This window comes from Natator depressus, chromosome 3, assembly GCF_965152275.1.
Source record: "Natator depressus isolate rNatDep1 chromosome 3, rNatDep2.hap1, whole genome shotgun sequence".
NCBI lineage: Eukaryota > Metazoa > Chordata > Testudines > Cheloniidae > Natator > Natator depressus.
In genome coordinates, this window is record NC_134236.1 from 106,494,887 (window position 1) to 106,510,306 (window position 15,420).

At 38.9% G+C, this 15,420-nt stretch overlaps 1 protein-coding gene across 9 annotated transcripts in view; it reads right to left on the minus strand.

Moving 5' to 3' along the window:
* REPS1 (RALBP1 associated Eps domain containing 1) overlaps nucleotides 1–15,420 on the minus strand; it is a 109,996-nt gene that overhangs the window by 36,902 nt on the left and 57,674 nt on the right. For 6 of the 9 annotated variants that reach the window (XM_074948518.1, XM_074948524.1, XM_074948522.1 and 3 more), the window contains exons 6-9: nucleotides 15,171–15,333; nucleotides 14,774–14,837; nucleotides 13,701–13,855; nucleotides 3,696–3,835 (exon numbers count right to left, since the gene is read on the minus strand). In XM_074948518.1, coding sequence (XP_074804619.1) covers nucleotides 3,696–3,835; nucleotides 13,701–13,855; nucleotides 14,774–14,837; nucleotides 15,171–15,333 — 522 coding nt within the window. The remainder of the gene's footprint in view (nucleotides 1–3,695; nucleotides 3,836–13,700; nucleotides 13,856–14,773; nucleotides 14,838–15,170; nucleotides 15,334–15,420) is intronic. The other 3 variants (XM_074948520.1, XM_074948523.1, XM_074948519.1) reach the window with 1 other exon arrangement.

Below are 15,420 nucleotides of genomic sequence, written 5' to 3' on the forward strand. Positions count from 1 at the left end.
CTGCCGCTTTTACAGATCCAGATTAACACAGCTACCCCTCTGATGCTTTACAATAGTTAGCTAATGGAACAAACAACATTTGGAAAGATCATTAAGTGGTCTGCAAAAAAAAGTTTGAGAACCACTGAAGTAGAGCATAAAGGACACCCAAATACTGTTGAAGCTGAATGTAATGAAGACCTGGAGCAGCAGCTGAAGAGGCATAGCTCCTGCAGGGAGCCCCGCTCTGCATGGTCAAAGAAGAACTGACTAGAAAGATTAAAAAAAGCAACAGTTAAAGGGAAGAGTTAGTGCCTGAGCACCAGGGAAGTCCTTACAACCCTAAACACTCTAAAAAACTTGGAGTTCAGCACAAATTCCTAGGGAAGAAAAATTGAGTGAAAATCCTTCAGATGGTATCTTTCAAGTAGTATAATAATCTTGATGTTAAAAAATAAAGTTCATCATACTATCATTTATTTTAACTATGCAGCCTAAGAAATAATTAACTGCAATGTTAGTACAATTAGTCTTTGCTAGTATCACTTAATCTGGGTATTTTCCCAAATCCTTGTAGGGCTGTAAATTGACAACAAAATCTCAGACTCCCACATCAGTAGAAAAGAGCCACAGGCCACTTCAGGTGAACAAAATTATCTAAGACAGAAGGGATTTTGGATTGTGGAGCAACTGTACTAGTGTAGTGAGGCTGTCTACCAGAAACCATTACAAGTTATTTCTTCTTTCTTGTTCTCCACACCAGTCTAATTCAAGAAATAGGTATGTTATGGATTGCCAAATTACTGGGACATCTGTTAAAATCAAATCTTTATTGTAACTATAGGTACTATATGTTGGGAATACAGCTTTTCAACACATAATGGTATGACCATATGACCTTCTAACTCTTAACAAAAGAATTTACCCTATGACTGTTTATACCTGCAAAATCCATTTTACACCATGTAGATATAATTTAGCATTAGCTGAACACAGGCTAGGAAATCCAGAGAGCATTTAAGTACAAATTCATTCTTCTAGATGCATTGTATGTAGATACACATACATTCACCTTACAGTGAAATGTTATTTATGAAAATTGCTCCGGGTAATATGTTTACAAAGTAGGAACAATATTTCCTTTTTTCAGCTGAAAGTAATGATTCGCTGGGTCCCAGCAGGTGACATTTCAGGAGAATATAAACATTTTTATTTGTTTTCTCCAGCCAAAATTTCACATATGGTGAAAACTGAATTCAGACATTACTTGGCCTGAAATAGGAAAAGGTTATATTTAAATTAAGGTATTCTTGTTCAAGTGATGAGAGTGATGTTCTTGCAGTTTTTCTCACAGCATGTTTCCATTGTGGGTACGATATGAAACTAGAACATTCTTATGAGCAAGAAATTAGAGCCTAAATTTAGTCTCAAGTCCATTTCTGGCACCTAAATCATTAGTTTTCAAGAGTGCTGAGCACCCATTGTGGATATCTCTGAAATACTACAGGGAAGTACACATCCTGTTAAACATCACTGAAGTCACTTGGGGACAAATGGGAGCTGCTGAATGACGCGCAAATTTACGCCACTTATTAGGTGCCTAAATCAGGATATGGAAAATAACTTTAGGAGCAACTTATTTAAAAAAATCTTGGCTTGTATCATTTTAGTCAAGTGTATGTAAAGTCAGCGTTATCAGAGTACAGGAAAAGATTTAGTAGTTCCCCTACTCTTCTAGCTGAAGGAACGTTCACACAGAAAGCAACCTTTAAAGATAACTTGGGTTGCTGAATTCAAAAATTTAGAACAAATGTCCTGTTAAAGCCTGATGCATGTTAATATTTCACAAAGGTATTGTTAGTTTACTTGACTGAAATCAGCTCACTAATTTATTACAGCTTTGAATGGTCTTGCAAAGTTTTTCAGGCAATGCCTTCCACTAGTGCCACCATACATTTTTGTGGGATTGAGGCTATCTTGCTGGTGAATTACTCATTTCAGGATTATAAAGCATCTGCACTAAAAATGGCTGTCCATTTAAGATTTCTCATGTGTCAGATGCAACAATTCTATTAGATGATACATTTCAGTCCATTATACAACTAATTTACTAAAAGAATCTGTCTCAAATTTTGTGCTGCTGTAGTCCCCCACTTCACATTTTGAAAGCGAAGGTAATAAGTGAACAACAAATTCTGGTCTCAAAACTGACTACTCGCTCAAACTGAGCTCTCCCACTCTTCTTCCTATTCAGTTTGTAAAAGCTATTTCCTACTGAAATCCAAGAGATTTCCTGCAGTGGGCAGCTCATGGACACTGAATATATGAGATATCTGGGGCAGACAGTTCTAGAGAATCAGGTAATTAAGCGCCCCAGAGCCTAAACACCCACAGCCTTGGACATGCGCAGAAGCAATCCTGGAGAACTCCATGATTGTTTCACTGCAAATAGCCTACATTCAATGAAACATATACAGTGCTTTATGGGTCTACTGCAAGAGAAATATTCTTCTAGGCCAATATCTCTTTACATGCTATACTATAGCTCCCATTATTTTTGTACTTTACCATAATAACCAGTATTTCCAATACTTTTCTAGTTTTTCTGCACCAACGGAATATAGATTAAACCCTATATCATCTTATTTATATTGTGGTAACACCTAGGAACACCAGTCTTCGAACATATGGACGCCATCGTGTTAGGCACTGTACAAACAAAATGTCTTTCCTTGCCCCAAAGAGTTTATAACGTAGCACCAAGTATTAAAATAGTTCTAAGAATTAGCTGGTTTATATCCTGTGTCTTAGGTCATATTGTCAGATCTGTAGAAGCAGGCTGACTCTTCAAGCCAATCTTGATAAAAGATAATTAAAACAATGATACTGAAGCACACAGTCGTGGAATAACTTGCTACCTTTAGTGATGTATCAAAAACCGAAATCTAAATGACTTGTTTGACATGGCTTAATCAGAAGTTCTTTAGATACTGCTTTGTTAATTACCAAGGATACATAATATAAAAATTACAGTTAGTAAAAAGTTAAAACGTTAGCAGCAGTAGCTCTGATTTCAAAAAGTAATTTGTGATCCTGAATCACCAACTTAATAAAAAAATAAAAAATGGATTCTTTATTCTGCTGATAGTGTTTTCAGTTTAAACTTTCACTTAACTCCATCATTAATGAGACTTGGAAATCCCCCTGGATATAACTGTACTGCCAATAGGAGTATTTTGTAACTTAGCATTAGCCTCAAAAGCCTTCAGAGTACAAGATATGGAGGAGTTAGTTATATACTAACCATTTATTATTCAGCAAGCACACTACAAGAACACTGTACTAAGGTCAAGCAGAATTTAATATTTTATACATCATGGGCTCCCTACTTATTTGGGAGAAAGGAAACATAAGCATTTAAAATATCATGTTAAAGGTAATGATTTTCCTATGTTTTAGTAAAAGATTAACTGCTCTGTTGAAGACATTCTTCAAAGCCAGCATACATGCCTATAGTACTTCTACTGAAGTGGGGTTTCTTAAAAAAAACAGAAATCTTGCATGATTATATAAAAAATGATAGAAAATTTAATGCATTTAACTTGCAGTTTCATGTTCATGAAGTAACATTCTATATATGATGCAACATGAACCTATACCACAGTTTAGTTAGTGGCCACTAAATACTTCTCATATAAGATGAAACTTTTACTAACCTCGCTGCTCTGATTTAGTTCTGGCCAGGTCTGGTTTAGGGATGGCATTGATGGAGACTTGCTTGGAGGTGCTTCTGCTGGAGAGCTGGAGTAACCTACCTCACCAGACTGATCTCCAACTTCTGAAATGACAGGAACCACTATAAATCAAAACAAACATTTAATTGAGCTCGTCGCTGAAAAGCTGCCGATGCCTCATGGAAAACATAGGTTATGTCTACACTACTGACCTTACAGCAGCACAGCTGTACCGCTGCAGCTGCGCCACTGTAACATTTCCTGGGTAGCTGCTCTATGCCAGCAGGATAGAGCTGTCTCGCTGATAATTAAACCATCCCCAATGAGCAGCGGTAGCTATGTTGGTGGGAAAGCATCTCCCACTGACCTAGCGCTGGTCCACACTGGTGGTTTTTTTCACACCCCTGACCGACAAGTTTTGCCAACAAAAGTGCTAGTGTAGACGAAGCCTCCATTATCTTTTATTCTGCACCCTACAACTCCTTATTTGCCTTTTAGACACCTACATGAAACCATCTCCATCTGCTTCTTCTATTGGTTCTTGTAGAAATAGTTTTGTCACTGAGAGGACAAGCATCTAATAGTGCTTTACATCTTAAAATGCTTTACAAGTACTAATTCTTCCAACACTTGTGAGGAAGCAAAGTATAACTCTCATTTTACAAATAAGTGATTTGCCCAAACAAACAGTTGCTGACAGACAACTCAAGAGTTTCCACTCTTAATTCCCATGCTCTAACCTTCAGGCAGTATTGCCTCTCCCAGGATCCTCTTGAAAAACTAGAACTTGAAGTATTATTCTGTATCTTACTCCTCTTATTGCTTAATATCCATGGGCTGCACATAATGGAGGCTGGGGGAGGCTAAGCGTCCCCAAACCTTGCGCTACGGGAAGTGGGAGGGGGAGAAGGACAATGGCAGATTACTGCACAGGCCCATGGCGCCTGTGGCCAGGGGCCCCAAATTGGCTGGAAAAATCTCCCCCCACTACAGCCGCGGGTCTGAGGAGCTCTCGCTCCCTACCACAATCTCAGGGCTGCAATGGGGGTGGGAGGGAGAAGAACGAGAGGGGGACAGGCCCACAGGGAAAGAGGCAGAGTGGGGGCAGAGTGGGGTGAGACCATTGGTGGGGCCACAGGTGGAAGGGGTGGAATGGGGGAAGGGCTCTAGGCTTATAGCTCTGGCCAGGCTGAGAGCACCGCTTTGATTCTGGCCAGGAATGAGAGCTTGATTCCGCCTGAGGCCGAGCTCTCAGCCTCCCTCCGTAGCACAGACTGAGCTCTCACCCCCTCTTTGTCCCAACTGGGGCTATGGGGGGAAGGGGTCAAGCTCTCAGGCCTCCCCAACCCTGGCTGAGGTCATAGGGGGGCTGGGAACAGTGAGCAGGCATGTGACCATGGCTGGTAGAGGCAGGGCCTTGGCCAGAAGAGGCAGGGCAGGGGGATAGCCTCCCCAAGGGGAAGCTTCACTCACTGCCCCAGTTAATATCCCAAAAAGTAAGGGCAGATTCTTGGAAATTAAAAATATATTATACAATTTTCTAGTCTTTGATGAGGCATCAGCTGTTTTAACTGTATTTAATCTCAAGAGTCAGGATTTCTGGGTATTATGTTAACACAGTGATGGCAGAAGTTTGAAACTAGGGACTTCTGTTTCCTGGTGGTATAACGTAATGAGCAATCTATTTGATAGTTTAGAGAAGGCGTATTACACCATGATGAGACAAATTTCAAATGAAAAAAGTTACAGCATTTCACCTAAAATCAAGACCATACTGGATATCAAACAAACTTCCAGTATGAACAGAAACAACCTCTTTACTTGAAAGGTTCAAAGCAACAGACATCAATATTGAGAGATTAACAAACATCAATACAAAATGTAATCTGAACAGAAAGACAGAAGAACATATAAAAGATCTATTAAACCACCTAGTCTGCTCTCTGATATCAAAGAACTGTTCCCTGCAATATATTCTTCACTGTTTGAGTGAGCCTTCTTTTAAAAAAACTCAAGCAGTTGGGCTTCCCTTCACTACTTTTCGGAGATTATTCCAGTCTAACAATTGTCATATTTATGATGTTATTATTCTGTTTTTTCCTTAATTTCACCCCATTTCACCAAGTACTACTGAATAATCCATCTCCCTTTGTGGCATTAAGGTATCTAACAAGTTTTTGAAGCACATAATTCCTCCCCCACCAATTTTCTTCTGAGCATATTATATTACAGAACAGTAGCACTGTACGCTCTCCCCTTGCCCAAAATCATGTAACATCAGAGTTTTGAAGTTCCAACTTTTTGTGCCCACCTGGGCCTCAAACTGTGGGTATATCTATGTTGCAGCTGGGAATAAGCCTCCCAGCCCAAGCAGACAGACTCAAGCTATCTTAGTTTGAGTTAGCATAGTAAAAACAGGAGCGTGAATGTTGAAGCTCAGGCAGCTAGTCAGAGTCTCCGCTGAAGCTGCAAAATCTACACTGCTATTTTAGTGTGCTAGCTCAAGTGAAGCTAGCAGTCTGTTACCCAGGCCGAGAGACTCACTCCCAACAGCAGTACAGACATACCCTAAAACACTGATTCTCCATAAACTGATATAATCTGCTCAGAATGAATTTCAACTAGTGTCTGGCACCATTCCCTCTTTGGGGAAGCAACATTTAAAGTGTTATTTAGGGTAAAAAGTTAGATCTACCGTGTGTCTCAAGCAAAATTAATGGCGCCAATGACAGTCATTTACGCACATACTGCAGGACTGAGGCTGTGTTGCAGACCAGAGTATTTACAGGCAACCTGATGTCAGAATAAGTGGGTGTTCCACGTGACATACTATAGTTACTGAACTGCAGAGTACCCATACAATGAAAGTTTGAGTCCTGCTCTCAGAAGCTTTCTGAGAATGTGTTGCTCTGTCCGAATTCTGCAATAGCTCCTTCTGGAATTTTGCCCTAATAGCAAATATTTTGGTTTAAGAGCCAATACTTCAAAGTACTCTAAAATCTGCACACATTTCCAGAGCTTATTTTAGAGGTACTACCAAGGAAATTAGCAGTAAAGAGGAAAGACTAGTAAAAAGCAGCCGCAGGGTAATGTAATCTTAGGGCACATCTCCATTACAAAATTAAATCTACTTACGTTAGGTTGATTTAAAACAGAAGGGGCGGTTGGATGGGGCAGAGGTTTGGGGAGGGGGGCGGTCAGGGGATGGGGAACAGCGGGGGTTGGACAGGTATGGGAGTCCAGGGGGCGGGGTGTGGATGGGGGTCAGGGCAGTCAGGGGACAAGGAGCAGGAGGCATTGGATGGGTTGGGAGTTCTGAGAGGGGCAGTCAGGGGGCGGGAAGTGAGAGGGGTCGGAGACTGGGCTGTTTGGGGAAGCACAGCCTGCCCTACCCAGCCCTTTCGGAACCCCAATGTGGCCCTCAGGCCAAAAGGTTTGTCCACCCCTGTTCTACATAATACAAATCACATGGGCTAAAAACACAATCTCTGCTTTCATTTAAAAAATGCAATCACCCAACTCCAGGAGTTGGTGCTTTAAAAAACCCCCAATATCACAAGATTTGTCACAAGATAAATTCCCAAATATTGCCAATATTGGGATTTTCTGCTCCCTTTGCTTGCTTGAAGATTTTTATACAGAAGTTTGAACCATGCAAGTGTTACCTTAAGAGTATTTTAGGGAAAAAAGATCATTAAAAGGTTTGTGTTCAGAAGTTTTGTATAAAAGAGTTATTACTGAGGCAAAGTAAATACAATACTTGATATCAAATATAGGTAATTTTGCAATCCAGACAGGGTGGGTATTATGACTGTTAAAAGATTATTTTTTATTTGCTGCAAGTTGATTTTAATGCAACAGATGACCACTGAAAGACAGAACACTATGTCTTGCAGAAGGAGGTCTGGCCAGAAGCTGGGGCTTTTAATACCTGGAAAAGTGGTGTAAGAATTCTGACCATAGGTCAGGGATTCTCCCAAGAATTTTTTTGATGGCCTCTGTGTGGGGCCACCAATTCTTCCTGGTAGCTGCACTGACCAGTTTTCCTAAAATACTTAATTAACTTCAGGAAAAACAAAAATATGCACATATACATGTCCAAATCATTATTTTATTTATGTAGGGTGGTTGTGTGGTTTTTTGTTTGCAGACAATAATAAAAATAATGTACAGTTGTATTTTGGTGCCCTTGGCCCTTGCTGCTTCCCCGAGCTCTCCACCCATTGCCTCTGGCCACCTCTACCTCCTCCCATGGATCCCAGAGCGGTGACAGGTCCCCTGGAAATCCCCCTTCAGCGGGGACCTAAGCAGTGGTGGGCCCCCTGCGGTTCTTCCTCAGCAGCGGGCCTCTGGCTTTCCCCACCCAGTGTTCCCCCGGCCTCAGATTCAACCATGAGTATTTTTAGTAAAAGTCATGGGGCTGTGATTTTTTGTTTTTTGCCCATGACCTGATCCTGACTTTTATTAAAAATACTCATCATCATATCGTAGTGTTACTTATGAGAGCATGTTAGTATATGGGTATGAAGATCAGACAGACATTTAAGGTCTATTTTGAGCACCTACATAAAGACCATTAGGCCTTTAGATTTAATAAAGAAATTTATGGTTGAATGGTATCGTGGTGATACCATGTATGTAAAAATGAACAGTCACCACCACCACCACCACTCCCCTTCCCTTTGGGGGCTTGTCCAGGATCCCACTGACACTAATTTTGGTTGCTCCAGACCCTTGGACAGAAGGGACAGCATCCTATCCTCTAGGGCCACTATAAGGGTCTTTTACAGGGAAGTTCAGTAAAAGAAAGGAAACAGAGGGTATATTAAGTACCTATGCATATCCATTTTTGGATAAGTACAGCAGAGGTCCATTGACTGCATGGAAATATTGACTAGGAGAACACCCTGGGAAGTTATGGGGAAAAAAACTAACTGCAGCTTTCTTAAATAATCACAAAGTAAACAAGGCACAGTTTGAAGGCAGCGGTCTTTCAGGAACCGTATTTGGCAGCTACAGTTCTGCAGGCAAAGTGTACCACCTTGAGGAATGAATGTAGAAAACATAAGAATCAGCTCAGTGAAGCCATAGAAGCAGCAGCTAATAAGCTGAATGAGAGGACCGAGGATGTATGTTCCCAAAACTTTGTCGCCAGTGAAGCTTGGTAGGCTACAGTAGCACAAAGTGACATACTGAAGTTAAAGTATAATGTGCTAGATGTGGAAATATGTGAAATTAAAAATTACCAACTCTGAGAACACTGCAAAGCTCAAAGAGAACTGAACAATCAGGGTTAGCAGAGGTACTGGAAACAACATTAGGTGAGAAGGGAAAGGAAGATGCTCGGTTTGATAATGAAAAGTTATGGAAGTATAACTCTGTACAGTCCCACCCAATAGTACTCATAGTAGTCAAACAAATTATCTAACGGGAGGTCAGGCGGCGATAACTACCACCTGCCTCCCCAAAGCCTTAATAGTCATTTTGAAGGAAATGGGTCTGTAAATGACCAACTATGATGATTGCTTAGGCATTTAAGGCACATTTGCAGCAGCTGTATAAAGACCATTCGGCCTTTAGATTTAATAAAAGAATTTTGATTAAGTTGGTGTTGTGATGATGATAATAATAAATAATAATAATAATAGGTATTATTATTCCTACAGGTAGACTGAAGGATTAGGTAGGCTTTCTACAAAATATGGTCCAGGAGTAAGGGTTTAGTTTAATAAGCTAGAAAGTACTGTAAGTTTACCACTTTCTAACTTGACATTGTAAAATAGTGAGAAATTAAGTCTGAAAAGCACCCATTCCTCAGGTCTCCACAGATCCATAAGCTATAAGTAAGGCAACTGCTACTTCCAAACAGGTATACCTTGACAGTCATCCAAGAAAGGAACAGATTTAGCTTGTTTTTCTTTTAAGGAAATGGCATTACTGCAGTAACCTGGCCCGAATGCAAATTTACAAGAAAAAAAAATAATGGAACTACTTCTGAATTATGTGAATGGTTTAAGGCTCTATACTCAGGTGATAGTGGAAGATATTAAAATTGTTACTCACATAACAGGAATTGAAATGTAAATTACTGCACATTTCAGAGCCAACAGACCATAAAATGTCATCCAAGCCACCAGTCAACAAGAATACTGATATAATTTACTTATAAACAGCATGAGACTTCAAACATGCTAAGTGTACATACAACTCATCTGACCAGATGCTCCGATATTTTTAATTCGCATCTTCCTTTCCTCCCATCTGTTTTCGCTCTGTGACACTTTGTAAATTATTTAGGGCAAAGTCTTAAATACTGGCACAGCCCCTTGCACAGTGTGGTCCTGACCCTGACTGAGCTCCTTAGAGCTACTGTAATGCAAACAGTAATCCTCCAGCTTTTGATGTGTATGTGGAGAAAACTGCTGATGTGACCCCATTCAAATTCAACACATCAGAGGACAGCAATGTACAATAAGATACTATAGGATTGTTACATACATCTGCAGCCTCTATTTAGATGATCTGGTTGTCCTTTCTGGCCTTAAACTCTAGGACTATGATTTGTGTGAAATTCTAAGTGGCCCCAAGATGTTGTAGTACATGAAAACCTTACTTTTACTTGACATTTGATTGTCTTCTTCCACTAGCTTTTGCAATTCATCATACTTGATGCAGTAACAGACAAGAAAGTCATCTCTGCCCCAGAGACAGTACAATCTAGTCTAAGGTAGAAGCACTGTTTAAATAGTACGCTGCATGATCCGGCAATGGTTTAATCCAAGAATTGAAGGTAGCAGTTTAAATATGATTTGTTACATACTTTCTGATCACAAAAAGTATATGGTTATGCAGTGTTTAGAGGAGGAATTTGGCCAAAAACATATAAGAGCGGACAGCGAGTTCCAAGCATAGAGCACAGCAGCATGGGAGACACAGAAAAAATCCGTTAAGGAAAGGACAGAGAGGTAAGGGTGTCATTTTTCAGATCCTTGAAACAGAGGATGAGAAATGTGAATTTGATATAAGAGGGAAAAGCCAGTGATGTTACTCATATAATTCTGCTCTTAAAATAATTTTCACAATCCATTATTTGTCACATTTTGGCAGCAACTAGAGGCCTCAATCAAAATCAGGGTTCCACTTTGGTTGATGCTCTGTACAGAGTAGAAGACTCTCCTTTGCCCAGAAAGCTTATTATCTGAGAAAAGCTGCATCCCATTTTGCCCAGCCCAAAGTACACATGGCAAGATATGCTCAAATACTATAAATTGAATTTGAAAAAAAAAATTCTTACATTTTTGTGAAGGCTGTTGGAAGCAAGTTTTATTGCAGTGTGGCTTTCACACAAGCATTACAGAAGCTCAATTTATTCATGTCTTTAGGCTGGTCTGCAGTAGAAAAGTTGAATCCATGTAATTTGATCTGCCAACTAAACTAAATGTATTAGCTTAACCTAAATCGATATCAACGAGGACTAACAGATTTAAATGCATCTATAACTAGGGGCTTGCACTGGTGTAGCTACAACAATTTAGTTCCACCAGTAACTTTTGCTAAAGCCCTTAATCCTACTCAAAGAAAAGATCTTAATTCACTAAAGACTGAACATTTTACTGTGAGCGCACTCAAGTCACCCCGTTTAAATAAAATAGCAAGTGAGCTCTAAGAATATTCTAGAGTTGCCTACATGAAGCAAGACACGAGGCCTTCACAAGCACAGCCAGGATTAGTGGAGCGGGTCAGAGAATATCTACCATGCTAGGGTTCCACAGCAATGTCACAAGAGTTGTCATTTTTCATAATAGAGATCAGTGCCATCTTGATTTTTATTTTGGAAAAGCTTTCCCATGATTTGGAAGGCCACTTCACACCTCATATATAGAGCTCATTGTAGCATTTTTGACCAGGAAATTTTCAAATTTTAGATGAAGCTGCAGCCAGCTGCAAAACTTTCTGGTTTAAGGTCTGGTCTACACTTCAAAGTATAACTATTTTGGTTAGAGTTGATTATTATCATTACTACTACTACAGTCATACAAGTAAAAGCCTTAGGGCAGATGAATTTATACAGGCATAAAGATTACTGACACTAGAATGGTTATTCTTCCCATATGAGAGTAGGTATACCAGTAAAAAGCACCTTTATACTGATGTAACAGATTCCACACTTCGGGGAGCTGCTCCACTTAAAGCAGTACAACTGTCTAGGTGCAGACAACCCAAATCAATGTTCAATGCTCTTAAACTGCTTCATGTGTGAAAAAGATTAAATGAAAGTTTCAGATTCAAACTTGGAGGTTCAAATACAGCTTTTGTCTTTAGAAGTGGGCATTAGTAAATTAAGCCTTGGAAGAATGCCCCCAAATTTTTGAAGTTAATGTAAAAGGAAAGACAGCTATTGCACTTAAGTAGAAACTTGGTGCACAACTGAAAGCCAGAAGTGAAATCCATACTTTTGAAGTAGAGAGAAGAGTGTCTGACTGACTTTTAGAGTTACCTATATCAAATATCGAAATCATTTTAGCAAAGATTGGCAAATACTTCAGCTCATGAGAGGAAAACACTGAAGAATGACCACTAAAAATAGACAAGATATCCCTATACAGTGGTCACCATACCATGCACACCCATAGCAGAAGAAAAAAAAAGTTGTGTTCCTACTGATTTAAAAACAAAAAAACAAAAAACAAAACAAAATCACCTGATTTTTTTGGGTCAAACGACTAAGATTTAAGATTTAGTAGTAGTACTCATTTGCTACTGTCCTTAAAAGTGAAGTAAGAGGACATACAAATCCAGTTTGTACCCTTTTTGCCTCTTTATGACGTGTGTCATGGCCCAACTGGTTTCTATTGATTGCTAAACTTGTCTAGTTTTTTCCCCTAGAAGGCTATCAATGACTGGTAAACTAGCTGATAAAAGTCACCAGTAACAAGGAAGTGACACCTGAAAACCACTTCCTCCAAATTGAACTAACTTTCTGGTAATACCTTACAACTGTCATAGCGAATAGCTGTTAAAGTTTCAGTTACTCAGCATCTTCATATAAAGGACCAAGGAAGCTCCCATTCTAATTTCCTTGGCCTTTCTACAGTAAAAAACAGCATGGTCCAACGGAGAGGACACAGAATGGTTTCCATTCTCTGCCCTTCCATAGGCTCTGCACACCTCAGTTTCCTCATCTGTAAAATGAGGCTAATATTTTCCCACCTTAGTAAGCATTTTGAGACATATGAAATTTTTTGTACTAAATATGTATTCAGTGTGTTAAGTATTACTTAATTTTAATGCCAATTATTGTAAGTCCTCCAGCGCAAAAAAAGAAAAAAGATTTAACATTCAAAGCAAGTTTGGTATTTCTGAAGTAAAATTTTAAAATAAATTTCAGGGCTTCTTGTAAAGAAGCAAAAGATGAGCACAAAACAATTTACTTCTATATATAATTTACAGGAAATGGTAGTTTGCATTTTCCATTCAAGAAAATTAAAGTGGTTTACAAATATTAATGAACAGGACGCATCACATCCTTGTCAGGTAAGTAGTCCATTCTACAGGTAGGGAAACAGGCACAGAAAGATTAACTGGCTTATCCAAAGCCACAGAAGTCTGTGGCAGAGCTACGAATAGTATTCAGATCTCCTGTGCTTTAACAACAAAGCCATCCTTCTTCTCCCATAGGTAACACTGGCTGTAGGTAACATTTTCACCAGCATTTATATGACTTAGGAGCCTAAGTTCTATTTTCAAAAGTGACTTTGGCATTTAAGTACTAAGCATTAAAACTCTCAAGTCAAGCAAGCACTTTTGAAAGTTTTACCCTCACGTATTACATGACTCAGGATAGTGGATCATTTCAGTACCATCATAAAATAAATTAAAACTTCTAAGTTTATTTGCAATTCTGCAAATATCAGCTATTTGATTGTAACCTTAACTGGATTGTCATCTGGATATACAATGAAGGTTCTTTAGCAACACACATCTTACCTGTTGTGTCTTCCAAATCAATCAGTTTGGGCATTAAACTTTCAGGTAGTTTTTCAGGTAAGTCATAGCCATTCTTCCTAGCAACTACCAGATGAAAAGCAGCACAGAACTCATCCAGTGTCAATGCGCCATCTTTATCAAAATCAGACAGTTCCCTAAAAGGAAAACTTACTATAAATAAAATCAAATTCCTCTCTAAACCATTTTATTTTCAGATTATATTCTTTTGTTGCCTTATCTGAAAGACTGTTAGATGTGTATTTTATATAATTCCATTTCCCATGTTAATACTTAGGACCTACAGTGCTATGCATTTTGAGTGTTCTTTAATGACAGATGAGTCCTCATTAATGACGGGTTCTAAAATTAACGACTGGGTTTAAACTCATTTAATATTACATTCTAAGTCTTTAGTTTACTATCCTTATTTTCTGCATTTTTAAGCACTGATGGTTCTGCTCAGCACTATCTGCAAAAATTAAATTAGTGGCAGATAATACAGCAGTTTTTCAGCATGTAGATATTACAGTTTGACACTTTACATACTTTTATTTAATGAGGGAACAATCTTATTTAAATTAGAATCCAAAATGTAAGTTATCTGAACAGCTAATGAAGGAGACCAAATCTGCTGAGGACGAGTTATTGAATGATCATGTCTGGCATTGTAGCACTCTTTCTACACTGAAATGAAGAGTAAGCTTTTTGTTTAAGTTGTTGTGGGACTTTAACAAATTTACCCAGAAGCATGTGTGACTAAATGAAATACGCATGACAAAAATGCGTCTTTTTCCATGCAATTTCAACATTTTGGTTGTGTGAAGTACCTGACATTGTGGACTCTAGCTCCCTGTTAAGTAGGGGCCCAGTCCTGATCCCACTGAAGTCAGTGGAAAATGTAATATTGGCTTAAATGGGAACAGGATTGACACTAGAATAGCACTGGCATTTTGTGCAGGCGACACTTTCTAGGAAGGAAGTTGAAAGGTGCTGACTGATTGTCAGACAGCCCTAATATGAAATAGTGCAGTTCCCAAAAATAGCTACCCCAAACTTTGACACTTCACACTTACCAAATGTGAGAAAGCTCAAGAATAGGTAGTTTTGATTTGGTAAAAAATTCTTTAGCTGCAGACCCTGAAATATTAAAACAATAATGCTTAATATTTATTGCAAGCTTACCAATCTAAGGCTCTTAAAGTTTATGGTAAAAACAATTAAACAATTTAGCAAAGGGTCTAAGGGAATAGTGCTAATTAGAAGAGTAAGACTAGCAAAGCTGACCTATTATAAAGACAAATTAGTTTCAAAGCTTCGGTTTTTTTAATCACAGTGGAGCTGTACTGTACCAATAATTCAGTAAATGTAGGACTTGACAAAATGATATATAAATCCATGTCCACCAGCACGCTGTCTTTGAGAATACAAAATTGCTATACCTATAGTAACTTCTGTGTTTAAAGAACTCACCTGGAATAAAGCCGTTTAGATCAGGTTGAATGGTTTTAAACTGATTTACATAATACTGCCTTTGTTCATCAGTTATTTTCCAGGGATCATCATAACTACTCGATTGCCTACGAATTTCATTTGCAGTTGTAGCTGATGCTACAGTTCGTACTGTTGTCTGGTCCTGCAATGAAACATTTTTTCCTCAGTATTATCTGTCTAAAACAATCACATGGACTGCCATTGTCTCTAGACTACTTGCCTTCAAAGC